Raw genomic sequence first — 27,669 nt, forward strand, 5'->3', positions numbered from 1 at the left:
ATCTGTGTCGGCCTAGCTTCACAGATCACAATGACTTCTGCGTTCTTAGTAAGAGAATAAGAGAACGGAAGATCTTCACTTTTAATAGTTGTGTAGAAGAGGGAATTTCTGCAAATATAGCTTCTTAGATACAGGCAAACATCTTATTGCTGCTTGTTCTGCTAGGCCGTAATATGATCCCTGCCTGATACCCACACTCTCCCAAAATCATATGAATTGTTAGGATGTTTGGGGAGATCCAGCTGGAAGGAGGGCTGCATGTTTCCCATAAGTAATTTAAGCCATAGTCTATATAGCCATATACTTGTAGACTTAGAAGCAAGACATTAAAATCCACATTCAGATATTAAACAAGGTTTCTGTAAATAGCATATGAACTGGATTTCATTCCCATGCTCCCTTATCTAAACATAACTTTTTGGTTGGTGTGATTCATAAATACTTAGCACCATCTTGTGGCCATAAGGTACTCTGGCACACAAACCAAAATGTATTCCAGAGATTTGATTGCAAAGAGGCAAAGACAGCAGGAGATCACAGAAGTCCATTGGTTCCTTGTATTGTGGCTGAAGTCCACAAAGACTACTGGATGAATTCAAAGTCATTTGAATCTAGTATTGTGTTTCCAACAGTAGCAAGCTAGAAGTTCAAGAGAGCCTGAAAGTCATGAATGTCATAATGAGGGTCTAAAGATTTATATCCCAACACTGTTTTTCTGAACATGGTCACTTGCTTAGCTGTTGTAGCTCATGCCTGTTACGAAACCTTTCCTCCCTTCTAGTGAGCTGGACCTCGACCACCAGAAGACTTTTAGGGTCCTTGCTAGCATCGCAGCCATACAAGGGTTCATTTTTATTAGTGATCTTGTTAAATACTTTGATCATTTGAGGCTGGAAAGAGATATGAAAGTTGTGAGCAGACTAGGAGTGAGAATGATATGTGCGGGAGGGGAAGGTGCAAGAGTATGTTAAGAGTTTTACGTGAGATTGTGATTTAAAATATTTTTGAGGATTAGATGTAACAATTTTTCTGTAGTGGTTTCTCAGCCCCTGAAAATTATTTCAAAGATTCCTTCAGGCTAAAATAATTGAAACATTTCGCTTCAGTAAAGACTATAAGTAGTCCTAAGATAAGGAGGTGATAGGGCTAAGATGGGCAAATCAGGATTATAAAATCCGTGCCTTCGCCGACGATATAATATGTATAGTGGAGGACCCAATTAAGAACATAGAAAAATGGCTAAAAAAACTAGATGAATTTGGAGAAGTAGCCGGATTCAAATTAAACAAAAACAAAACAATGATTCTCACAAAGAACATCACAAAATTAAAACAAGAAGAACTAAGCACGATGACGGGCTTTAAGATCTGCTCCAAAATTAAATACTTGGGCATATGGCTGACTGCAAAGAATATACAACTCTATAAAAACAACTATGAAACCACATGGGCTAAGGTGAAAAAAGACCTCGAAAACTGGAAACATCTCAACCTTTCAATACTAAGTAAGATCGCCCTTATAAAAATGAACATCCTCCCTAGATTTCTCTATCTGTTCCAGAACCTACCTATTATAAGAAACGTAAAAGTATTTGAGCTGTGGAATAAAGAGATAAGTAGGTTTGTGTGGAACGGGAAAAAACCGAGAATCAAATTTAAGATCATGGAAGACAAAAAGGAGAGAGGAGGGTTTGGCCTACCAAATCTCAGGCTCTATTTCGATGCCTGTGCTTTGGTTTGGATTAAAGAATGGGCCCTCTTGAGGAATAAAAAAACCCTGAACCTGGAAGGTTTCAACCTTAATGTAGGATGGCACTCCTATATGTGGTACAGGACAACAGGACTACCCAAGACTTTTGGAAACCACTTCGTCCGAGCGGCTCTGATAAAGGTGTGGGATAAATATAAAAGGTGGTTTTACACCAAAACACCGCTGTGGGTTTCACCAGTAGAAGCCAAGCAGAGGCGCCTTCTAGGATGGCACAATTGGCCGACCTATAAGAACCTTTTAGATTATGACATTCAGAACAAAACATACACCTTTAAAACACAAGAAGAATTAGCAAAAAGTCTAGACAACATGACATGGCTAAAATACCTCCAAATAAGAGAAACATTTAAACAAGACCAAAAAATAGGATTTGAAACCAGTGACTCGACCTGGGACAAAATACTCAAATTAGAAAAAAAAGCAATCACGAAAATATATAACCAACTACTCGATTGGGAGGTGGAAACTGAAGAGATTAAACAATGCATGACATCATGGGCCAAAAATTTCGGTAGAACGATAAACATCAAAGAATGGCAGAACACTTGGCGAAAAAATTTAAAATACACATATGCCGCATCACTAAAAGAAAATTGGCTGAAAAGTTTCCATCGCTGGTATATAACGCCACAGAAGCTGAGCCAGATGTATAAACAATATAAGAATACATGTTGGAAATGCAAGAAGGATGTGGGCAGTTACTTCCACATGTGGTGGGCCTGCCCAGTGGTGGCCAAATACTGGAAAGCGATAAGGGAAGAAACGCAAAAAATCATTAAGAGAAAGATCCCGCTGAAGCTGGAAATCTTTCTACTAGGGATAATAGAGGAAGAACTAGATATGGAAAAGAACGAGGACATCATTCTTACCTACAGTGCTACAGCAGCGAGAATCGAGTTCGCGAGAGTTTGGAAAGGGGACCAAGTCCCCACTATCGAACAATGGCTAAATAAGCTTTTAGATATTAAAGACATGGACAAGCTAACATTCTATCTGAAGAAAAGTTCTGGGTCCCCAATAAAACAAACCAATTGGAAAGCACTAGAGGAATATGTAAAACAGAGCTTAGAAGCCAGAACAAGTCACGGAAAATAAGGAGGAGGACAAATGGAGAAATTTCCAAAACAAAAGGGTCAAAACAGGAATCTCCCTTACCCCCCCCCCCCCCCGGGCCAGAACCGGGAAGGGGTTCGGGATAGGTATTCACAAGTCAGTCAACAAGGATACAAAGAAAGGGAAGTCTTTTAGATGGTGTGCAAGATGTATGATAGAAGGGTGTGGTAAGCGACGTTACAGAAAATTGTGTGTAGGTGTGCAGATGTGTTCTACCCAATCCCCCCCCACCTCCCCAGTTTTCCCTATCACCGATCCTTCCCCTCTGTTCCCACTCCCCGTAACCCCCCCCCCCCCCAGTCATGATTGTAAAGAGGTAATGTATTTTGATGTATGCATAGTTGATGATTATACTTTTAACTTTTGGAAAATGAATAAAGATTATATAATAAAAAAAGACTATAAGTAGTCCTGAGTTTATGATTAGGGCCCAACTTTTACTCTCCAAGCATTTGAAAAATTCCTTACAAATAGAGTTTATATTTTCAAGAAAGTGATTTTTTACTTACAGATTATTTTGTGTAGAGTTAGAGGTAGTGTTCCTAGTATTATTTATTTGCTGCATTTATATCCCATCCTTCGCGACCCTACAGGGACTCAGGGCGGCTTACAGAAAAGGCACAATTTGATACCACTTTTACATACATTGGATAAAACAAAACATATAAATTGAAAACAATAGTTAAAACACATAATCTTAAAAACCAGTTACATTAAAACCACACAATCCAAAGGCATATTCCAGGAGCCATTCCATAAATTGCACTATTCCATAGTCCAGTGGTTCTCAACCTGTGGTCCCCAGATGTTTTTGGCCTTCAACTCCCAGAAATCCTAACAGCTGGTAAACTGGCTGGGATTTCTGGGAGTTGTGGGCCAAAACACCTGGGGACCCACAGGTTGAGAACCACTGCCATAGTCACTTATTGCAATGCAAATGACTTATTGTATTACTGATAACTAACCAAAGACTTGGTCCCACAACCATGTCTTTCTTTCTGTAGGACAGGCATGGGCGGCTCAACCCATTACGCAAAGTAAGCATTTGCAGTATAGTTGATTTTGCCCAGGGACGCTCTTGAGGCGCTCTTGGGGGAAAATAGACCTTGACATATGCGAGTTGTAGTTACTGGGATGTATAGTTCACCTACAATCAAAGAGCATTCTGAACTCCACCAATGATGGAATTGAACCAAATATGGCACAAAGAACTCCCACAATGAACAGAAAATATATATCAGTGATTGGTTTGGGGGGGGGGGGCAAAATACTGTTTGCTTACCATTGAAAATTACCTAGGGCCACCTCTGAAGACAGGAGGGAAGAAGGTGATCTAATTTCTTTGGGGAGAGAGTTGCATAGCTGAGGGACCACCACTGAGAAGGCCCTGTCTCTCATTCCCACCAGTCAAGTCTGTGAAGGAAGTGGGACCAAGAGCAGGGCCTCCCCAGTAGATCTTAATCTCAGAGATGGTTCATAGAGGGAGATACATTGGTACAGGTAAGCTGGGACAGGACCATTTAGGGCTTTATAGGCTAAAGCCAGCACTTTGAATTGTACTTGGTAGCAGACTGCCAGCCAGTTGAGCTGGCACAGCAGGGGGTGTTTGCTCCCTGCACCCCACACCAATGAGGAGCCTGGCTGCCACTTGTTGGACCACTTGAAGCTTCTAAACAGTCTTCAAAGGCAACCCCACACAGAACGCGTTGCAGTAGTCTATTCAAGATGTAACAAGAGCGTGGACCACCCTGGCAACGTCTGAATTCCCAAGGTTACTTTGTATAATACACTGGTGGAAGATCAACTGATAGAAAACTTAAAGTCAACATAATTTGACTTTATGTTGACTTTAAGACTTTAGCCTGAATTCAAAAAGCATACCCTCATGAAGCTGGAAAGTTAAATAGCCTCTGTGTCTCTATCTATATATGTTGTGTGTCTATGGCATTGTTTGCCATATATGTGTGCATTGCAATCCATCCTGAGTCCCCTGTGGAGTGAGAAGAGTGGAATATAAATACTGTAAATAAATAAATAAATAAATAAATAAATAAATAAATAAATAAATAGTAAATAATAATTTAGCAGTTAGTATTGATTACGTTGTCACTTTTACATTGTTTAAATAAAAGTACAGTACCCAAAGGAGCCTATTAAATACTTTGTTTATTAAGCAATCTGACTTTTATTTTCTTCAGGTGAAACTTCCATTTCCTGTAGATCAAATCACAGATCTTCCAAGGAACGATTTCCAGATGATGGTAAAGATGCACAAATTAACCTCAGAGCAATTAGAATTTATCCATGATGTTCGACGGCGAAGTAAGAATCGGATTGCAGCTCAGCGCTGCCGTAAGCGGAAACTGGACTGTATTCAGAATTTAGAATGTGAAATCCGCAAGTTGGTACGTTGAATAGTTGACTCCACTGAAATAGCGTTTTTTAAAACAAAAAAAAATCTCAAATTTTATATCAATTCTTCATTCTCTAATGGATCTCAAAACTGTCTACATTTTGGTCCACCAGTCTTAATCCAGATACTGGCCAATCCTAAATAGCCTCAACAATTTTGCTGCATCATGTGCCTTCAAACCATAAAGCTAAATCTCACCTACCTAAAGAATAAATTAGTGTAATTTGATTGTCACAACTGGCTTAAATCCCACTGATTGTAGTAAACTTACTCTAGATAGGGCTAGTGGTGGTTTTGACCACAGGTTCTGTCACATATAAAGGCCAATTCTGTGTATCTGTCCTCATTTTGATCTCCCAAAAGATGTGAAACTTACACATCTTTCAAAGTCTGGAGTGATGGGGATGCTGTAGCATCTCAGGAGAAATCATAATTGTATGCATGAAGCACACTAGGGCCCGGTTCTCCCCTTCCACATCCTTATAGTTCTCATCTGCCTGAGTTTCAATGGGATACCCCCAGTTCTAGCATTATGAAAGAGGAAGAAAAACTTCACAATTTGAATTTATGAATCCTTCGATAAAATATAATTTATGAATTGCTTCCTAGAGTAAGTGAGATATTGGATCTCCAAGCCACTTGGGTTTTTACTTGCTTGAGTTTGGAATGGATCTGGCCACTGTTCTCTTCTCTACACTCCAGACAAGAGTTGCCATTTTTTGTATGTCAGGAGCGACTTGAGAAACTGCAAGTCCCTTCTGGTGTGAGAGAATTGGCCATCTGCAAGGACATTGCCCAGAGGACTCCTGGCTATTTTGATATTTTACCATCCTTGTGGGAGGCTTCTCTCATGTCTCCGCATGGGCAGCTGGAGCTGACAGAGAGAGCTCATCCTCGCCCCTGATTCGAACCTCCAACCTGTTGGTCTTCAGTCCTGCTGGCACAAGGGTTTAACCCAGGGGTCCTCAAACTAAGCCCCGGGGGCCAGATACGGCCCTCCAAGGTCATTTATCCAGCCCTCGCTCAGGGTCAACCTAAGTCTGAAATGACTTGAAAGCACACAACAACAAAACAATCCTAACTCATCAGCCAAAAGCAGTATTTCCCACTGAAATACTAATAAGCTTATATTGGTTAAAATTGTTCTTCATTTTAATTATTGTATTATTTTAAAGTGTTTTTGCACTACAAATACCATATGGCAAGTGTGCATAGGAATTCATTCATATTTTTTTCAAATTATAATCCGGCCCTCCAACAGTTTGAGGGACTGTGACCTGGTCCCCTGTTTAAAAAGTTTAAGGACCCCTGGTTTAACCCATTGTGCCACCGGGGTCTCCTAGTTGTCAACTGAGGTGGTAGAATTCTCAATTTGTATTAAATTTCAGATCACCAGTGGCCAAAGTTATGCTTTTCATAAATCTAGTGGGCAAACATTACTCTATTTTTTCATCTGGGATACTTGTTTACGACACGGATTGATAGTTGGAGATGTTTTTGTTCTGTTGTATGAGGAAACATTTAAAAATGCTTTGTTTTTTTAAAATGGAACTCAATGTAAAAGTGTTCAGAAGTAAATAAATGTTGTTGATGTGTTATACTTCTCTTTAAAATTAACACCCCTTTTCCTTAATGTCTGCTCCCTTCCTCCTTCCCCCAGGTTTGTGAAAAAGAGAAACTTCTTTCTGAAAGGAACCAGCTGAAAGCATGCATGGGAGAGCTATTAGATAATTTCTCCTGCCTTTCCGAAGAGGTGTGCAGGGATATGCAGAGCTCTGACCAGATCCAAGACCTGCACCGATACTGCCCTGTTCTCAGGCCAATGGATCTTCCATCAGCAGCCCGAATCAATCCTTTGCCAGCCAGAGTCGATCAAAACGTAGTGACGTCCCAGTGTGTTGGGGAAGGCTTGCAGTGCTGTTCGGAGCAAAGCCCGGGGCAACCACTTGGCGCTCACTGGCTCCCCAACAATGTTTCTGACAAATGTGCAAGAGCCCTGGAGGGAGCTGACCAAGGTCCTTACGCCGAGCACGAGCTTCCTCTCGAACAGAATAACCAAACGGTGACGGTGGACTTCTGTCAGGAAATGACTGATAAATGTACAACAGACGAGCAGCCTAGGAAGGAATACACTTAGTGGCCATATAGCTTTTCTGTTACGCCTAGCAAGGTATTCTTCAGTCAGCCCGTGGCCACATTTGTTTGTTTGTTTTAGATTGAAGAACATAATTTGGTGCACACTACAGTGGTCTTAGCAGCAATACTGTTTTTAAGTATTCCCTCCTCTCTACAAGCAGGAGTTTATCTTCTTCACTATGGTGCTATCCCTCGCTCAGGCAAGGGAACAAAACAGTGGCAACACTGTCGGTGTCTTTTTTTAATTGTTGTTGTTATTGTTGTTGTTGTTGTTATTGTATTTTAATTTCAATATTCAACAGGGATGGACATAACACCTCTGAGGACCCAAACGCAGCTTTTTTTCTCAGTGGCCCATGTCACAAAACCCTAACTCAGGAATTTCCTCTGAATGTTCAATTTTTCATGGAAGACAGCTTCTTTACACATCAAAGTTTTATAGCTAAACTGTACATACTATATATAGTATATATAAAATATATATCCATATGCAAAAAAAATCCCTGCATGCCTCAATTTTTCTCATGAAAACAACTGGAAGTTTTCTAATTTCTATTGTATAGACAAATTCCAACATTCCTTTTTTGTCAATGCTAGAGGTAGTTTGTAACTGTTTTAATAGTTTTCTTCCACTACTCAGTTCACAATTCAGCAATATCATTCAGTTCGGATCTTATTTATAAAGTTTTAATGTTGGAAACCTATTTGAAATTTTGATATGGACAGCATTTGTGGCACTCCTGTCTTTTTCTGGTGCCCATTTTGAGCAATGTGGGTTTTACTCTGATTTTCTCACAGATACTGTACAGCAACGGTCAACTTTGCCACTTGCACTGAGTCTTGGATCAAACCTCGTTCCACAAATGAAGTTGTGATGTCTGTATAACTCATATATTGTATTCTTTGCTTTCCCATATTTTTTTGTATTTTGTATTATTATTATTATTGTCCTTTTTTAATTAAATGGGAGGGGAACACAAGATCACTCAGGAGATGTTTATGTAGGGAAAATAACAATCTTGCCAAATATGGAACTCGCCCAGTAATGTGAATTGGGTGTTTTCTGTATTCATCTTTTATTTTCCGTTTTTTAACTTTCTCAAATCAAGTTGACATTAACTGCTTCTTCCCTCCACCTTTTGCTTTCCTTTCAGAGTATTTGCTATTTGTTGAGTATGGTTCAATATTTAATAAGATACTTAAAACTGTTTAGGGGCCAGTGGGTGTCACTGATGCTAAGAACAATAGCTGAAGGCAATGGCTGTTTTATCAGTGAGCACTTCTTCTGTGACTCTCAATGAAGTTGGAATTGAGCTTGCCACTGCATTTCTTATTCTCTTATACTGAGCTCGTGCCCTTTTTCCTCCAAGTAGTCCTATGGGTCACTTTATACAATTCCATTAAATGCCATCTCAACCAGATGGTATTTGCAATATTTAACTACACTAGTTTCCCATTTGTACTGACTTTAGATCAAAGTGTGGGAAATAGTGTATTTGTGCAAGGTTTCTAGGCCTAGGCTAGTTAACAGAGGCCTTGCTTGGAGCAATCCTTAACCTGAAGAATTAAAAACTATGCATTTCTATAGTAGCTTCATTTCCCAGACGTCAGAGATGCCATGTAGTGAGTTCCTTTCACCTTACTCACATCAGCATATATCTGTTGGGCTCTCAAAAAAAGTTTATGGGACTAGTTTCAAAAGTATTGAAACTCAAAAAGAAATCCATAGAATTGCTATGACTAATGCGAGCCAGTTTGATCTTTCTGCAAACAGAAACTGTTTCATTGGTCGAACTGGTGGCAATCCCCATCCTCAATTTGAATCCCCAAAACCAGTCCAGATAGGTTGGAAACCATCCTCATCAGATTTCGGGACAGCAGGGCCAAATGAAGTCATGCTAGCAGTTGAGCTCCAATTGATTTAAGGTCATGGTTGGCCAAGGCAGAATCTGCCTTTCAAGCCCATGGAAGCAAGTCTTCCAGGGGGTTGATAAAATCCACCATGAACTTTTCTTCTCTATCCTCAATGGCAAAGGGGAGAATTACTCAGTAGATATAATACCGCAAAGCCTCCATTTATTTCAAGTTTTGTATAGGATAATGCTTCATCTGATAAGTTGGTTCCTTCTGTGAATTTCTCTTTTCAGCGACTCTGCCTTGACTCTGCAGGGTTGCTTCAAGCTATGTTGTTATGGTGACATCTGTAGTTTACAGATTGGTACTGTTCACCTTTATTACTGTGGATCAGACTGTGTTGGGCTGCCCCACATCCCCAACTGAGATAGCTTTTTCTCTCCCCTTCATCCTGACAGTGTGTTCCTCCTTGCTAATGTTTACACTAAACATGGTAGCACTCTGTAAATTGGCACCGGCTCTTTCTTTTTCTTCCCAGCGGAGGAATGGGCACCCTTTTTGTGTTTTGTTTTACGGTTAGTTGTAGTAAACAGCTTGCCAGTCCTATTGCTGCTTTTGGCTCCAAATTCAGTACAGTCTCCCTGCCAACCAGGTGGTGGATCCATTGCATGTGCCACGTTTATTTACTGGGAAGAGTGGGATGTCCTTTTGTAGGCTGGAAATGCTATATTTTTTAAAATATATAGATATAAATATATAATTTAAGTATTAACCATTTCTGTAACATAAATAAATACAAGCTTATCTCTTAACTATTCATATATTTATATATGCCATATGGATGCTAGTTTCAACCCGTGGGGTGCCATTTTGGCACCAGATTGGGACGGTTTTGACTTGTTTTGAAAGCATAGCTATTTAATTATATTGGAAGCATACAACCTGTGTACAGAAAATAAACTAGGGGCGAAAGGCGGTATGCACATGTAAGGGGGATGTCTTGTAACCCGTTGACGTTGCAGAGCCTTTCCGTGCCCTGCAAAGATATCTTACCTTCTGTGAGACAGACAATGAAGCTAGAATTTAAAGCTACGTGTGAATTGCATTATAGCTTCAAAGCTAGGTTTTGGCATTTGAGATTTTGTTGTTGTTTCGTTGACAGTATTGTTCAGATGTGGGAGTTTTGTTTGTTGCCTTTTAAAAAAAATATTAAGTGACCTCCAAGAGCTAGTTGTGTTTTTATGGGTATTCAACCATGTCTAAACTAGCTTCCTGACATGAAGATTTGCCATCACACCAACTCATGTGCAACTGGTACTTTTGACCTCATTCCAGTGGTTTAAATGCAATTGACAGAACATATTGTTCTACAGCAATTGTATTGACCTAGCTCTCTCATTGGTGCTGGGTTTCGCTACCTTTTTTTCTTTTTAAAGAGAGGAACTGTTTTTTAGTCAAATTATATTAAAAATCCACTGCTCAGAGAAATCTATTGCTTCAAGCTTTTTAGGATGTTTTGAGTTTGGGTCTTCACCGTTTAGAAATGACCGATCTGTATAATTTCTTCCTTGGACTCTATATATATATATTGCATGTTGTTCTTCAGAACCACATGTGGATCTTGGGTTGACTTCAAGGGAGGCATTTAGGAGAATTAGCTTCAGAACTGGACACAGATTGTCATGTTTGGATTGCAGTCTGGAGAACAATGAAAACCAATAACTGACCAAGATTCTCTTTGGAAATTAAAATAGTCCTTCGTTGTCGAGCAGGTGTAAAAGGAGGAAATCTTTATAACTTCCACGGATATTGGTTCGGAAAGTAATATTTTGTCTTGGTTTGACATTTTTGTGCTAAACAGAAGATACCTTTGCACTGATTCAAGGAGCCTGTAGGGAGTATGCATTGGGCTCTGTCCAGTCTGTATCTAGTCCTCCTTTCTTATTTGCCTGTGCTCTACTTCATGTTGCCAGAACACCTCATTTCATTTAGGCTTTTCTGCTTTTGTCAGGTGAGTATTACACTATGTAATATATTTGCGTTCTCTCAGGGGTGCCTTGAATAACTTTTAAAGTTCATTGCAACCTGATTCTGGAACAAAGAGCTAGTTAAAAAGAAAAGACTCAAGTGACGAAAACATCCCAGTATTTATATCCTCGGCCTAACATTAAATGACTCAGGCGTCAGAGTTTGATGCTGCAGTACAAAATTTTTGTTTTATATATTGTACCAGTAAATTATTCAATGTCTTTCTAAGGATATATGCTGCTTTTGAAGATGCACTATATATATATATATTGTTTTGGATCTAATCCATTTTTTTCTTGTTGTTCCCAAGGAAGTAAAAAAAAATTCATTGGATACACAAACCACTGTGATTAGTGTTCCAACTGCTGTCTCTTCAAAAGAGAAAGCAGGGGCTAAGTAAACTTTAATGAAATGGATACAGCTGCTGCTAATATGGTAGTTAAGGGTTAGGGTTCAGTGCATTGCCAATGTAGGAATTTCGAAAGCTTTTCTAGAGATCTAGCAGTATGTTTATAGAGAGAGGCTTGAAATCTTTTAGAGTCCCTAATAGGGGCTGTATCTCTCTCTAAGACATTGGTTCTCAAGCTGTGGGTCCCCAGGTGTTTTGGCCTACAACTCCCAGAAATCCTAGTCAGTTTACCAGTTGTTAGATTTCTGGGAGTTGAAGGCCAAAACATCTGGGGACCCACAGGAGGAGAACCACTGCTCTAAGAGCTCTGAACACTGATATTCAGCAGTTACAGTGATTCCCATTGGTGGTTGTTATGATGGGAAAAGCTATACCTATGGAATTTCAGTTTTTCTTTAGCTCTCATAGGGTTCATCTACACCAGTGGTTCTCAACGTGTGGGTCCTCAGATGTTTTGTCCTTCATAGGGTTCATCTATACCAGTGGTTCTCAACCCGTGGGTCCTCAGATGTTTTGTCCTTCAACGCTCAGAAATCCTAACAGCTGGTAAATTGGCTGGGATTTCTGGGAGTTGTAAGCCAAAACACTTGGGGACCCACAGGTTAAGAACCATTGATCTCCACTGTAGTATTAATGCAGTTCAACATCACTTCAACTGCCATGACTCAGTGCTATGGAAACCTAGGAGATGTTGTTTTGCAAGGTCTTTAGACACATCTGCCAAAGACTTCTGGTGTCTCACAAACTGCAACTACCATCATTCCATAGCATTGAGCCATGCCAGTTAAAGTGGTTTCCAACTGCATTAATTCTTCAGTGTAGATCAGTGGTCCCCAACCTTTGGTCCTCCAGGTGTTTTGGACTTCAGCTTCCACAATTCCTAACAGCTGTTAAGCTGGTTGGGATTTCTGGGAGTTGGATTCCAAAACACCTGGATAACCAAAGGTTGGGAACCGCTGGTGTAGATGCACCCTTAAACAAAAATGGCATGCTTCACTGGATGGAACATAGTAACCCTCCCAATAACTGCCACATGTAAGTTTATATCCCATAGTCAGAATAATTATAAAATGGAGACTTTTGGAGACTTTAATAGAAATGTAGGGCAATCTCATTTCCAGAGGTGTAGTGACTTAAAAAAAATGGTGGTCCTTGTACGCTCTTTTTTCTTTAGAAAATAGTAGGTATGGGTTTAGCCTGTGAAGCTTGAGTATCCCTTGAGTATCAGGCCTAGTGAGTAGTTTTGATAAGCCTATGCAAGCATGAGATCTTCACCAACTAGCTCAGACCAATGACTCCAAGAGGCAGTCTTAAAAAAAAAACAGATGTCACATTTATTTGTTTTCTTATTTACATTATACCAGTTTAAATGTGTACATTTTTTGGAAAAAATATTCAGTTTAGAGAAGGTGGATAGAAAAATAATGACTTGATGTAGCTTAAGGGAAACCTTGCTAAAATGTGGTAGCTAATTTCTATCTAGAGTATAAAAATCTGTGTGTAATTTTGCTTGTTTATACTGTGTATATTTATAATATTTGAATTATTTCATGACCCAGGCATCGAGTGATGCTGCAGAATAGAGTTCTACATGTACATATGTTAAATCCATTCAAACGAGTTTTTTGTATATTAAAAATCTATAGTTTGGTGGGTTGTAGACTACTAATAAATTATAATTTCCTCTGTTAGAATGTCATTGCTTGCCGTGTAAAAAATTTGCAGTATTTTCCTACACTCCACCAATATTCTATATCAAATTTAAAACTAGTGATATTTGTTTGTTTTTAAATTATCAATGCTCAGATAACCTTCTGCCATTGGTGTGATAAAGACCACTTTTTAAGTGGAGAGTAACTATACAAATTTCCAGCTCAATTTTTTAAAAAATGTTGTTATCAGACGCCTCTTCAACATGAGCTCTTTTATATAGGTCCAGTTTACATACCAGTTTAGCCACCTATGCAGTATGGTAGTTGATTTGGAAGTTTGTAGGACCTGATTCTTTGTATATTTACTTAAAAGTAAGTCTCACTGAGTTCAATTGATGGAGCTTAATTTTTTATAAGTGTGCCTGGGATTACAGCCTTATAAACGGAAGAACAATAAACAGTTTGGTCGGAAATTGAGTTTTGTTACGGTTCAAAATAAGGGCTCCCTGGTGGCACAGCGGGTTAAACTGCTGAACTGCTGAACTTTCTGACCGAAAGGTTGGCGGTTCAAATCCGGGGAGTGGGGTGATCTCCCGCGGTTAGGCCCAGCTTCTGCAAACCTAGCAGTTTGAAAACATGCAAATGTGAGTAGATCAATAGGTACTGCTTCTGCAGGAAGGTAATGGCGCTCCATGCAGTCATGCTGGCCACGTGACGTTGGAGTTGTCTACGGACAACGCCAGCTCTTTGGCTTAGAAATGGAGATGAGCACCACCAGCCACAGTCAGACACGACTAGACTTAATATCAGGGGAAACCTTTACCTTTACCTTATTGTTCAAAGCTCAGTTTCGGAACCCAGAGTTAGTGATCCATTTAATTTCAAAGGCACTTGGAGCCTAAACCCCTATGTACTCTGTCTTAACGGGTTGGTCCAAATTTGGGACTAGGACCAGTGGGAGTCTCTGGTTTATTCCCTCCCCCCCCCCCTTCCCATCTGCTCTTAAAACTCAGTGATTTCTTGAAAAGTGAGCATGGACTCTCTTGCGTTTACAGTACAACTAAAAGGGTAACTCATGCTTTGGAAACTGGCATTTGCTATTTGCGAGACGACTGGAAATACGTGGATCCTTGTAGTCGCCAGAAAATGCCCTAATCCTTCTGAGATCTTTGGAGACTTGTTTTTTTGTTTTTTTAGCCATTCAGTTCTCAAGAGTCAGCTTTGATTTGAGGGGCGGAGGGCGCCCCAAAGAGTTTGTTCCAGAACCAGTGGAATACAAGTGCACCTCGACTCTATGCCTTACAAACTTCAGAGGCCATATTCAAAACAGGGTTTTTATCAGTGTATGCAAGGGGATGCAACCCCTCTTCTCTTCCTCCCCAGGTCAGAACAGTATGGACAGTTTTCACACACATATCTACCTGTATAATCCTCTGTACCTCTCATAACTGGTCAATGACTGTAACAAGTTGCATCAGGTGTTTTTCTATATACTTTTTACACAGATTCTATGCGATTAATGTAACTTAATTCAATGCATCATTTTATTGTACTAGTTCTTAAGCTTGTCTATTATTATTATTATTATTATTTTCTAGGTGACTGTGGTTTCTTGTGATTTTTATTGTATAAATGAAATGGCTGTTGATGCTTATTCCTTGTTACTAAGAATTTTTACCTTTTTGGGGGGAAAAAGCATAGCTACAAACTAATAAATTTGAGACTTCATTTACTCATGTAAATACAGTATCGTGCAAAGAGGAAAAAAAGAACCCTTTCCATTCATTTGAATTGATAGTGTTAACTGAATTTTGTCTAGACACCATTTCTGTTGATGAAATAAAGACATATCATTATGTATTGTAGCTCACTGTCTCCTGCCTCTGAAGTTGATATTCTGCTCATTTAAAAGACAAGCAAACCTGAAATGTGGCCGCGTTGAAGCCTTGCACATTATTTCAGGTCTCGTATCTAAATAAAGTTTTTTGGGAGGGTGAGAAATACTCCTGCTTGTTATCAGTGTCCACATTGGCCCAGTGCTGTCATCCATTTCTAATTTGCAGATCTAACAGATGGTTTGAAAAGTATCTGAGGTGATGACAGGTAATGGAAAGATGATGGCTAATAGCCTGCATTAGGGTCTCATGCTCTAAATGTCTGCACATGGACTTTGTTTTCAGCGGGAACATTATATGGGCGGACTAAGTGTGCAGCAAAATGTACTCCCTAGTGTGCATGCACATCCATGACACTTCATGCACAAATCCATTTCCACAACCTTCTGATGGCTTAAGTCTCACTTGTTGTGTGCCTTCAAGTAGTTTCTGACCTATGGTGGCACATGCTTTTCCTGTCAAGATTTGTTCCCATTACCTTCCTTTTGAGCAGTGGTTTTCAACTTGAGGATCTCCAGATGTTTTTGTCTTTAACTCCCAGAAATCCCAACAGCTGGTAAACTGGCTGGGATTTCTGGGAGTTGTAGGCCAAAGCACCTGGGGGCCCATAGGTTGAGAACCACTGCTCTTGAGTCTAAGAGACTAGAGCTTGCCCAGGGTCACCCAGTGGCTTTCATGGCTGAGCATAGATTTGTACTCTGGTCTCTAGAGTCAAAGTCCAATGTGCAAACCACTATACCACACTGACACTCTTAAATTCTCTTTCCACCACTGCCATTCCCTAACATAACACTATCAGGGATATTTAAAATTATACATATATTTTATTTTTGTTGCTAGGTGCCTTCAGTTATGTGGGGAAAAGACGGCTATTTGTGTCTGAAATAAATTGAATTCCTTGTCACAAGATGTTGGAATGATAGTAATCAGTAGACTATGCCTGCATGGTAGGGGTCTGTATTAGAAGGCCCCTGTGGTCTCTTCTAACTCTGAATCTCTTATTCTAAATCAGTGGTTCCCAACCTTTTTTTGACTAGGGACCTCTTTCCAACATTAGTACCAAAAGGGTTAAGAATCAGTTTATGGTCAACTTTAGATTCAGTTTGTTTATTTGGGGTGCTGATTCAGAAAATTGCATTGGATAGACCACATCAGCTGTAGTTTCTGATACAGAACATATGCCTTCCAGTAGTCGCCGTCTGCTTGACCACAGAAAACCATGTTTAATAAGCCTCGGCACTATAAGAGGGTTTTGCAAGACCAGTTGCTCTTGTTGCAACGGTGTAGTAACAGTGAGGCTGCAGACCATATTTTAGTTCTTGCGGACCACTGGTGTTCCACGAACCACAGGTTGGGAACCACTGTTCTTTATAGAGCTTGGAAATGCTGTCTCTTTGATCACTGGGTTGTTGTAAGTTTTTTGGGCTGTATAACCATGTTCCAAAAGCATTCTTGCCTGATGTTTCACCTGCATCTATGGCAGGTATCCTCAGAGGTTGTGAGGTCTGTTCGAAACTAGGAAAATGGGGTTTGTATACCTGTCAATTTTCCTAGTTTTCAACAGATCTCACAACCTCTGAGAATGCCTGCCATAGATGCAGGCGAAACATCAGGAAAGAATGCTTCTGGAACATGGTCATACAGCCCAAAAAACAAACAGCAGCACAGTGATTCTGGCCATGAAAGCCTTTGACAATACAGTGTTCCTTCGCTTATTGCGGGGGTTCCGTTCCAGGAATATTAATATTAATATTTATACAATATTTTATATATTATTTTCTTACCTGAGCTTCCTTACCCGCCTCCCGGCCCATCCCAAGGGTGCCTGCCTGTCTCCTTGGCCTCCGCAGAGAGCCTCCAGAGCCACACAGGCAGCAGCAGGCCAAGGAGGCAGGTCTTCCCTGCCACACTTCAGGCCACCACACTTCCAGGGTTTGTGGAAGCCAGGGAGGCAGATCTTCCCTGCCACACCTCAGGCCACTGCACTTCCAGGGTCCCTGGCCTCCACTCGATGTAAATATTTTATATTTTGTATTAATATTTTCGAAAACCTGAAAAACAGCAAGTCCGCTAAAAGCAAACAGCGAAGTAGCAAGGGAACATTGTACATTCTTTGGTCACTGTTGGTTGCAGAGAGGGTAACGTTTCCACCCATGGGGCTCTGTGAATTACTGTCTTATTTCCCACAGTTGTTAATGGGGCATCCGTGTTCATAAACACGAATGCTGAGAACAAATAAAGAAGTCCATCCATCCAGTTTATCCACAAAACATGCAGTGAAGAACAGCCTTCTATTAAAAGCAGTGGGGTGGTGGGACACCATAGCAAGTGGCCCTTGGTATAATAGAAATGTGTGCCTTAAAAAAACAACAACCATGAAACTGTAATAGTATAAAGAAGTATTTTTATCACTTTAGGATACCATTGCAACTGTTGCTGGATGCATTTTTCTTTGCACAAACAAAAATAAATCAAATATTATTAGAGGGGAAATTATTGCCCTCTTCTGCAGCAAATAATTCTGTTAAACGTTTGGGGGTGGGGGGCTGTACTCATTGCTTCTTGGTGCTTAGTAACACTGTATTTCTTTGTCTGCACTGTCTCCCGAAACAAAGAGTTTATTTTAATGGAAAAATTGAAGTCCCATAGACTAACCCTAACCTCCTCCCCATTGCAATTGGGGGCTTATCGATTGTTTGTAGCCTTTCTCCCCACTTTTTGTTACTCCCTTTTAAACAAAAAGGAAAGTCCTGCAAATGATTGTTAACCACACATACAAAAGCCGCAACTTGAAAGTCACATATATGCTAGAAATCCAATTTTTCCTCAAGCAGCAGAATAGTGGAACTGATTCCAGGACACATTCCATCTCCAGAAAGACAGAATCATAAGAGTTGAAGAGACCTCGTGGGCCATCCAGTCCAACCCTCTGCCAAGAAGCAGGGAGATGAAGTCCTACAATGTAAATTGTCACTTTAGAAACTTTATGAGGAATAAGCAAAAAAAAAGCAGTATTCTTTTTTCTTTTTTAAAAAAGCGCTCAGCCTGTGTTTATTAATATTTTTGGGAGCACAGACAAGAAACAAAGTAATGCTGAACAATCCTTTAAAGATCATAGTATTCAGTGTGTAGAAGAGACTTGGAGGGGAAGCATCTATGTGTCCTTGAAGTTCTGAGATGTCTTTCTTATATGCAGCATTGAAATATAAAGTCACCGTGTGCTGCTTTCATTTTGCATTCATCAATCCTGGACTGGGCAGGGAAGGAGAGCCTTTCAAGCCTCAGGTTTATCCACCTCACCCACCTCTATGGATGATTCATGTCTGAACGTAGCCTTGAAGTTGTCTTAGGGTTTCCAATAGATGGCAACATGGCACTCCTGCAAACCAAGCAAAGTCTTCTATAATCTCTCCGAGAACAATGGAACAGTTTTGTAGCAGCGAAGTGTGCAAACCATCTCCCTGTAGCTCCACATGAGAGAAAATGGTGCACTTTGAAAGACGTCCTTGGATCATCCAAAACAGTATGTGCTGTGGCTTTTTTGTTGTCATCCACCTTGAGCTGGATATTTGCGAGGCTTAGGAAGAAATGAAGAGGACTTGCTTCCAGGTCCACGTTGGCAACTGTGTGGTGCTGGTGGTGTGGGTGGCACTGGGGTCAGCTGCTGTGCTCTGGCACACTAAGTGTTACTTTTTCAAGATAGATGACAGTTCTAGTAGCACATTCTGAAAGAGAAATGCACAGGCTGAGTCGGCTTGTAGGAGAAATGGAAACCATCAGTGCAACATTGCTCTCAAGTTCAGCTGGTGGCATTTGAGTTAATGGCACCATACTGGTTGGCAAAAAGTGCTTTTACTTTTTTTTTTGCACTTCATCTTTAGAGTACAAGAACCACATGTCAGTCCCAAGCCAAAGGGGTCTTCTGCTTTTGCATCCTATTTTAATGAACATCCCCATCACAACCAATTGACCCCACTTCTTGTTTGCTTCCCAGCAAAAGACATTTACCGTATATACTCAAGTATAAGCCAACCCGAATATAAGCCGAGGCACCTAATTTTACCATTAAAAAACTGGGAAAACTTATTGACTTGAGTATGGGAAAAGCAGCAGCTACTGGTAAATTTCAAAATAAAAATATATACCAATAAAATTACATTAATTGAGGCACTGGTGGGTTAAATGTTTTTGAATATTTACCGTATTTCAAAGAAAAAACAGTAAACTAGCTCTGAAAGTAGAAAAGTAGGGTCAACAAAAACAATATATTATCAACAATAACTTGATAGCAATAATAATAATAATAATAATAATAATAATAATAATAATAATTCATTTCTATCCCGCCCTATCTCTCCATGGGGACTCAGAGTGGCTTCCAGCATAGTAATAGGCAAACATTCAATGCCTGTATAAACAATACAGAGCTACATATAGATCTATAATTATATATACTAATTACACATACGCATTTTCCCCTGAAACATTTGCAAATCCCCTCTCTCTATATATATATGTGCATTTCCCTCCTGCAATATTTGCAAGCCCTATATATCCATACTTATATATATCTATCTAGACATCTCTCTCTATATATAGATAATTATATCTATATAGGATTTGCAGAGACTTGCAAACATGTGTGGGGAAAATTCACATTAAAATAATGTATATATATAGATACAGATATACAGGTACATGATAATCTCTAGATGTCTGTATGAATATAGGATTTGTGAAGATCTGCAAACATATGAGGGGAAAACTTCCAAGGGAACAAAAATGCACATATAAAGTTAATACATTTAGATACATACACACACACACACAGAGAGAGAGAGAGAGAGAAAACCAGGAAATTGGATGGGTTTGAAACAAGGAGGACATGAAATATATCTCCTTTCCCTCCTTCCCTCCCTTCTGACTGGAAAAGAAAACACACTGTCAAGGGAGGTGAAGAGGAGAGAGAAACAGATCATATATTGCAAGCAATTGCCTCCAGTCTCCCTGCTTGGCCTTCACCTTGACCCCATTATAAGCCGAGGGAGGCCTTTTCAGCTAAAAAAAGGGCTTGAAAACTCAGCTTATCTTCGAGTTTATGCAGTAGTGTGGAAGTTCCATGAAGTTGCCAGAGTTGCCAGAGCTTTGGGGAAATTACTTGGTTGGATTATAGCTTCTAAAATACCCCAACCAAGGACCATACTAGCTTGGGATGATGCTGGAACTATAGTCCAAAGGAGATAAAATTTCCACAGTATGGTGTATGACTCAATGCAAAGCCATGTCTGGTAGTAGTAGTAGTAGTAGTAGTAGTAGTAGTAATTTCTTTATAACCTGCCCTATCTTCCCAAAGAGATTCAGGGCAGTTTCCAAAAGATAACAGAAATGGCAAATGTTCAATGCCCAAGAAAAATCAAGACAAAACATGAAATAAGATAAACTCACTATGACTTATAAAACAACTATAGGAATGTTTTTGTATAAAACCGAGGACTAAATTAAATAAACATAAGAAACACAAGGTCTCGAACCAATTAAAACACCGTACATTAAAAGCGTAATATAATATACGACATCCGCAAGCTGGGGTATTTGATGTCAAGGCGGGGATATATATATCATGATGTATGCTGATCCTCCTCTCTGTAAACTAGATTGCACAAATAGTTCTTTAAAGGCTTTTTAGAGGAGAGGAGAAAGGGGACCAGTTTTGGTTCTTTAGGGAAGAAGTTCCAGTGACAGGGAGTGGCCCCAGAGAAGGCCCCCTCTCTCATTCCCACCAATCGCGCTTGAGATAGGGGTGGGACCAAGAGCAGGGCCTCCTCCGCAGACTGCAATGCTCATGCTGGTTTGTACGTGGAGATGCAGTTTTTCAAACAGTCTGGGCCTGAACAATAACGGGGCCTATAAGTTAATTTTACAATGAAACAATTAAGGATTTCCTTTTATCTGTCCTGAAGTCATTGGGTAATTCTAAATTGTGGGTTGATGTGAAAGAAATTAGACATTAAGAAATCTAGCAGAAAAAATCTGTCAGGTAGTTAAGCAGAACGATAATAATACACCAAGTCTCCACATTGCATGATGAAATATACCTTGCTTTATGCTGTTTCCCAAGTGAAATAACATTTCAGTAGCAGTGGTCAATACAGTCTTCTTGTTTAAACTGCCTTGGCCAATTCAGCTGCTAAATGACATGTCTCCTTGCAATTAAAGCAGAAGAGTAAAGTCTTGAAAATAGGTGGCGTTAGGTCACATTAAACTATAGGAATGTTTTTGTATAAAATCTAGGCTGGATCCTATTTAGCCCAAGAGCCAATCTCTGGTCAGGTTCGCTTTAAGAGGTTCAATAAGCATGGATATGAAACAGGCTTTTGCACTCTTTGGCATGCACTCTATTTGGGGTGCCCTGTATCTCAAAACCCCTTTCTTTGCCATGAATGTGTCTGGTTTGTTTACAAGCTTACTACATCTGATGACACTTAGTTTTACAAGTGAGATATGGATTTTGTAAAACATGCACAGGATGAATCTCTTGCTGCCACCATTATCCTCCCAATTCCATGCTGATGTCTGTAATTGCCTCTGGATACTGCTTATCTCTCATTCGAATTGACATAACTGAAGTGTGCAGAAACTAAATGTCTAATGCTTCCTAGAAATGTATGTTTGCAATCATTTTATTAATCTACAGCAGTTTTATAGCATCCATCTGGGATCCAGCTTCTACCAGGAAGCAGTTTTACTCAGTTGCTTCTTTCCACACATACAAGCACACCCAGAAACACACATACATACATGGTTTGCATCCTGCTGTTGACATATGCAAGTGATAAGTCCATCTTAAGCCTATATATGACAGCTCATTTTGTTTGTTTTTGTTCATGGTGGAGGTTAGCAGTCTCTACCTCCTTTGCAGATGGCTTTGTTTTGTGTGTCAGAACCAATTTGAGTAACTGCTAGTCGCTTCTGGTGTGAGAGAAGTGGCCGTCTGCAAGGATGTTGTCCAGGGGATGCCTGGATGTTTTACCATCCTGTGGGTGGTTTCTCTCATGTCTCTCCATTAGAAATTGGAGCTGACAGATGGGAGTTCACCTCACTCCCCAGATTCAAACCGCCAACCTGTCAGTCAGCAGTCCTTCCGGCACATGGGTTTAACCCATTGCACCACCGAGAGCTCCTGCATATGACTAGAATCATAGAATCATAGAGTTGGAAGAGACCTCATGGGCCATCCAGTCCAACCCCCTGCCAAGAAGCAGGAAAATTGCATTCAAAGCACCCCCGACAGATGGTCCCTTGAAAAACCTTTATTGTTTTATGTTGCCTTTATTCTGAGACAACCATCCCTTGGAGAGCACTGGACAGAGGAGAAAAATCTTGCTTATGTACCTGCAACAACGAAGGCATCCTCTGATCCTTCTGGGATCCTCAAGAAGGTAGAGCAGTGGCAAAAAATAGGAAGACAGTATCTGGACCAACTTCCAACATCATATTGCTTTACTTCCTTCATAACATTTACACTGCTAGCCTGCCCCCCCCCCCCCCCCCCGCCCTGCTGTCACGATTGCCTTAGTGCACCATTAGGCTTCTGGTTTTCATCTCTCATTACTCTCATCCACGAATCCATGGCTAACAGTCAGAGATGATGGGACAGCGATCCAGAAGCTCCCCACTCCCAGTCTAACATGATGAAATGCTTTTTGTTTTAACACTGATGCTACAATTCTCACGTGGTTCTTGCCTGTCTCTGGGCAGTGAAGGGAGAAATCCATATTGTGTGGATTCCTCTTCTCTCAACAAACCAGAGAAAACGAGGAAGAGCATTGATCATGCTGAACCAGGCTTAGATAGCATGACCTCCATATCCACAGGGTTTGCATTCGTGGCCTTCAAGTAAATACATGAAACTATTAATAATGGTGAGTCCTATGATTTTAAATGAAATGAATGATGGAGGCACTGAGAAGATGGTGTAGCTTGTACAGGAGGCTGGCCCGGAGTGAATTAGTGAAACAGTCAAATAGTAAAAGAGCGTACATGGGTTCCCCAGATACAGGGGTTGTTCTGTGTATACACCCTCTATTTTTCTGCCCTATAACCACCCTCATGACTTTTAAGAAGGACTTAAAGGCTTGGCTATTTAAGCAGGCCTTTGAAAATGATTAGTAACCCTTAATGTGGACGAAGACCTTGTTTTTATGGATACACTCGAGCATCTTGGCATGTAATTGACTTATTTAATCTGTTGAACCATTATGTTTTAAATGTGTTTAATTAATGGTTTTATGGTATTGTCGAAGGCTTTCATGGCTGGAATCACTGCATTGTTGTAAGTTTTGGGACTGTATGGCCATGTTCTAGAAGCATTCTCTCCTGATGTTTTGCCTGCATCTATGGCAGGCATCCTCAGAGGTTGTGAGGTCTGTTTCCAACAGACCTCACAACCTCTGAGGATGCCTGCCATAGATGCAAGAGATAATGCTTCTAGAACATGGCCATACAGGCTGAAAAATCTACAACAACCCAATGTTTTTATTGTTTAGTTATTTTGTTTTATTGGCATTCCTTATTAATTTGTAATTTGCTTTGTATATATTGTTTATTGTGTTTTACTCATGTTGTGAGCCTCCCCAAGTACTTTCGGGGAGATGGACAGGATAGAAATGATGATGGTGATGATAATGATACTACACAATGAAGTATATTGGTTAGATTGGCCAGAAAACTACACAGTCATTGCAGAGCATTATGTTCCTTGGGTACATTCCTGTATCCTACCAAATACTTACTAGAGATCTAAGAGAGTGAAATCAACTCTGCTCCAGGCACTTCCAGGTCATAAAGTGTCCAGGACAGTGTGGTTTGGAGCTTACAGGCTGCATTAGGAGGCACAGAACATCGCTTTCCACAACATCCACATAAAGATATATCTTCACAAAAACACAAACAACAGGGTTCTGACCATTGTGTACATAACAATTACAAACTACAGTTGGTCCTCCACATTAGGATTAGGTGCCCAGGACCTCTGTGAAAGTGAAAAGCTGTGAACAAATTAGTATTACACTTTTCTAGGAATTTCTCCGTCCCCCACCATGACTCTCTGATCGCCTTCTGTTGGAAGCTGACTATAGTATCACACTGGATAACCTAGAGATCATTATTAGCTTATCTTATACCAAAGAAGAGAGCAGAACTGGTTTTCAAATTGGTTTTAATGTATATGTTGTGTTTATAGTTTATTCCTATGGTTTATGTTTCACATTGTATGTCTCTTGTATTATTTTGCATATGTGGAAACCGCTCTGAGTCCCCTAGGGGAGATCAGGGGATATATAAATAAAGTATTTATTTATTTATTTATTTATTTGAGATAACATTGTAATCAAATCTGTGAATAAACACATCAGCAGTCAAATCTGGAAATGTGGAGGCCAACCATATAGTCAATTTATAACAAAAACACTTATATGGAGAAGCACTGCCATCCATAAAATACATATATGATTTTGGCCTCCAAGGATTGTTTTTTAATACAATCTTAATATATTCTATAGCAAAGTCGGACCCATCTGTTGTAATCAGAAACCACCACTGGGTTCATCTTTTCCCCATAGTCAACATTCAGAATATGTATAGTCCATTCAGCTTTCCAAAATTAGTGCATTAAGTTAGCAAAGCCACCTTAAATGATCAGGGGTTAAACCAGTAGATGTTCTGAGACTATAATGCAGAAAGCTCTATGTGTTTTCTGTGTGGTTTTTTAAGAGCCTAGAAACAGTTGTGTTCCTACCAACTAACCAGTCTGGTTCAAGCAAAACAAAGGCCAGGCTGCATGCAATGTGCCAAGACATTGATATATCTGTGTTTCTCCCTGAGGGGATTGTACATGGATATATGTATATCTCTGATTGCCTATAACAAATAGCCTAATACAACAGTTCCCAAACTTTGGTCCATCAGATGTTTTAGACTTCAGCATCCAGAAATCGTGATTTGATGGCCAAGTCAGCAAGGGCTTCTGAGAATTGAAGTCCATAAAACCCAAAGGACTAAAGTCTGAGGGCCCTTCCAAACAGCTGTATAACATCCACATTAAACTGGATGATATGGCAGTGTGGACTCAGATAACCCAGTTCAGAGCAGCTATTGTGGATTATTTGCCTTGATATTTTAGGTTTATATTAAGTGTATAGAACAGTCCTCAGAGTCCCGAAAAGTTTCTTAGATTACAAAAACATAAGAAAATTGAAGAAGACACAGCCACACTTCTGGAATCCTTTCTGAAACAAAAGGAAGTAGTGATATTAAGGTCTAAGCCACTATTGCTAAGCCAGTGGTCCTCAACCTGTGGGTCCCCAGGTGTTTTGGCCTACAACTCCCAGAAATCCCAGCCAGTTTACCAGCTGTTAGGATTTCTGGGAGTTGAAGGCCAAAACATCTAGTGACCCACAGGTCAAGAACCACTGTGCTAAGCTCATCAGCTCTTTTCCATTTGCTTTTGAGATTGTTGCCATTGTGGTCCCATGCATTTGTTATTCAACAGACGACACATATTTGAGATTGCTGTGAAAGTTGCTAGTTTAACTTCTACAATGCTATGAAGACCATGTATAGACAATGTATTGGCTTGATAAGAAAACTGTGAGATTGCCTACCCCTTGGATCTATCTGCCTTGGATCTATCTAACCTATCTATCTCTATCTATCTATCTATCTATCTATCTATCTATCTATCATATTTCCTTCTGTTGTCTAAATCTCTCTCTCACACACACACACACACACACACACACACACAAATCTTTCATTAGCAGGGATCCAGATAAGTCAAACAGGTGCAGAAAGCCAGAATAAGAAGAAGAGTACAACTTCCTTATCCACAGACTTTATATCCTCAGTTTCACTGTGTTTGTGGGTCTCTCTAGGTCTCCAGTGTAATTCTATGATATGCTTTTAGTCCACGTATAATCAAATTATATCAGATGTTTCAGCTATCCATGGGGTATTATAATATATCCCCTGCAGATAACAGGGATTGCACAATATAAGAATGCTTATGTAGACAATGCCAGAAGAAGAAAAACAGTCACAGGTGCAAAAGTTGTGAAGTACTCAAATGCCCATTCACACAACACAATTATAGGACTGCACTTGATGTACCACAGCAACATCCTAAAGCTATAGTGTAAACTTCAAAACCCATAATTCTATGGCAGCAGTTTCCAATCTTTTTGACCACTTGAATAGAGACCACTTTGACCAGGGACCTCTCTCTAACATTAGTACCAAAAGGGTTACGAATCAGTTTTTGATCAACTTTAGATTCGGTTTGGTTATTTGGGGTGCTGATTCAGAAAACTGCATTGGATATACCACATCAGCTCTAGTTTCTGATACAGAACATATGCCATCCAGTAGTCGCCAACTGCTCACCCACAGAAAACCATTTATAATACTCTAGAGCTGATGTGGTAGTAGTAATCTTTTGTGGGTAGTCAGCCTCTCCCCTCCCGACATCCATGTTGCCTCGGCACTATAAGAGGGTTTCGCGAGATCGGTTGCTCTTGTTGCCACATGGTTTCAAATAGTTTGCTGTAGTTATGGTGATGCCATGGACCATATTTTAGTTCTTGTGGATCACTGGTGGTCCATGGACCACAGGTTGAGAACCACTGGACTTAAAATGGAATTGGAACTCTATTGTTGTGAAAAGGCCCTAAAGCAGTGGTTCTCAGCCTGTGGGTCCCCAGGTGTTTTGGCCTACAACTCCCAGAAATCCCACCCAGTTTACCAGCTGTTAGGATTTCTGGGAGTTGAAGGCCAAAACATCTGGGGACCCACATGTGGAAAACCACTGCCCTAAAGGATTATAGAAATGTCTGTTTTTTTGTAGTTGCTGTCCCGTAACCATAGAGAAAGTGCAGTGGCTTACATAGTACACAATCAAAATCCCAGCCTGTGGCAACCAGAGCTAAGAAGTTTCAAGACCTAGAGCAATTCATTCAAAAAGCATGTGATATTAAAGACAAAAGCTGAAGCTAAGAGATCGTGGCTTACCTAAGACTACTCAGTAAGTTTATAGTTGATCTGTGATTTTGCTTTGAAGGAGGTGCTTCCAGCTCATGGCACATCATCTTAACCACTGAGAAGTCAACAATGGGTTTAATGTACAGTTCACAGCACCCTCAACCCCAGTTCCCATTCTGAAAAAATAGGGGAAATTGTATTTTGAAGCGGATCGATTGAGATAGATATTCTTTAGCTTGTATCTTAATTTATGGAAGACTACAGACCTTTAAATGGAATTCATAGTCATAATAGTTTGTCTTTTTTAAAAAAGATGCCTGAGAGTAAAGTTCGATACCCATTTTCAAATATGGCCTGATCCGTGAC

The 27,669-nt window shown here is 40.1% G+C and overlaps 1 protein-coding gene and 1 long non-coding RNA gene across 3 annotated transcripts in view; one reads left to right on the plus strand and one right to left on the minus strand.

Annotated features, from left to right (window-relative positions):
- Nucleotides 1–15,240, plus strand: part of BACH2 (BTB domain and CNC homolog 2) — a 226,985-nt gene extending 211,745 nt beyond the window's left edge. For both annotated transcript variants that reach the window (XM_067467497.1, XM_060753038.2), the window contains exons 5-6: nucleotides 5,082–5,288; nucleotides 6,957–15,240. In XM_067467497.1, coding sequence (XP_067323598.1) covers nucleotides 5,082–5,288; nucleotides 6,957–7,433 — 684 coding nt within the window. In that variant the 3' untranslated portion in view covers nucleotides 7,434–15,240. The remainder of the gene's footprint in view (nucleotides 1–5,081; nucleotides 5,289–6,956) is intronic.
- Nucleotides 15,241–17,657: 2,417 nt separating this feature from the next.
- LOC137095900 (uncharacterized) lies at nucleotides 17,658–27,582 on the minus strand. The gene is made up of 2 exons (XR_010909047.1): nucleotides 27,334–27,582; nucleotides 17,658–18,995 (listed from the first exon to the last, which is right to left on the minus strand). It is a non-coding gene; the product is annotated as an uncharacterized lncRNA (long non-coding RNA).
- Nucleotides 27,583–27,669: the final 87 nt, after the last annotated feature.

Source organism: Anolis sagrei, chromosome 1 (assembly GCF_037176765.1).
Source record: "Anolis sagrei isolate rAnoSag1 chromosome 1, rAnoSag1.mat, whole genome shotgun sequence".
In the NCBI taxonomy this organism is placed as follows: Eukaryota; Metazoa; Chordata; class Lepidosauria; order Squamata; family Dactyloidae; genus Anolis; species Anolis sagrei.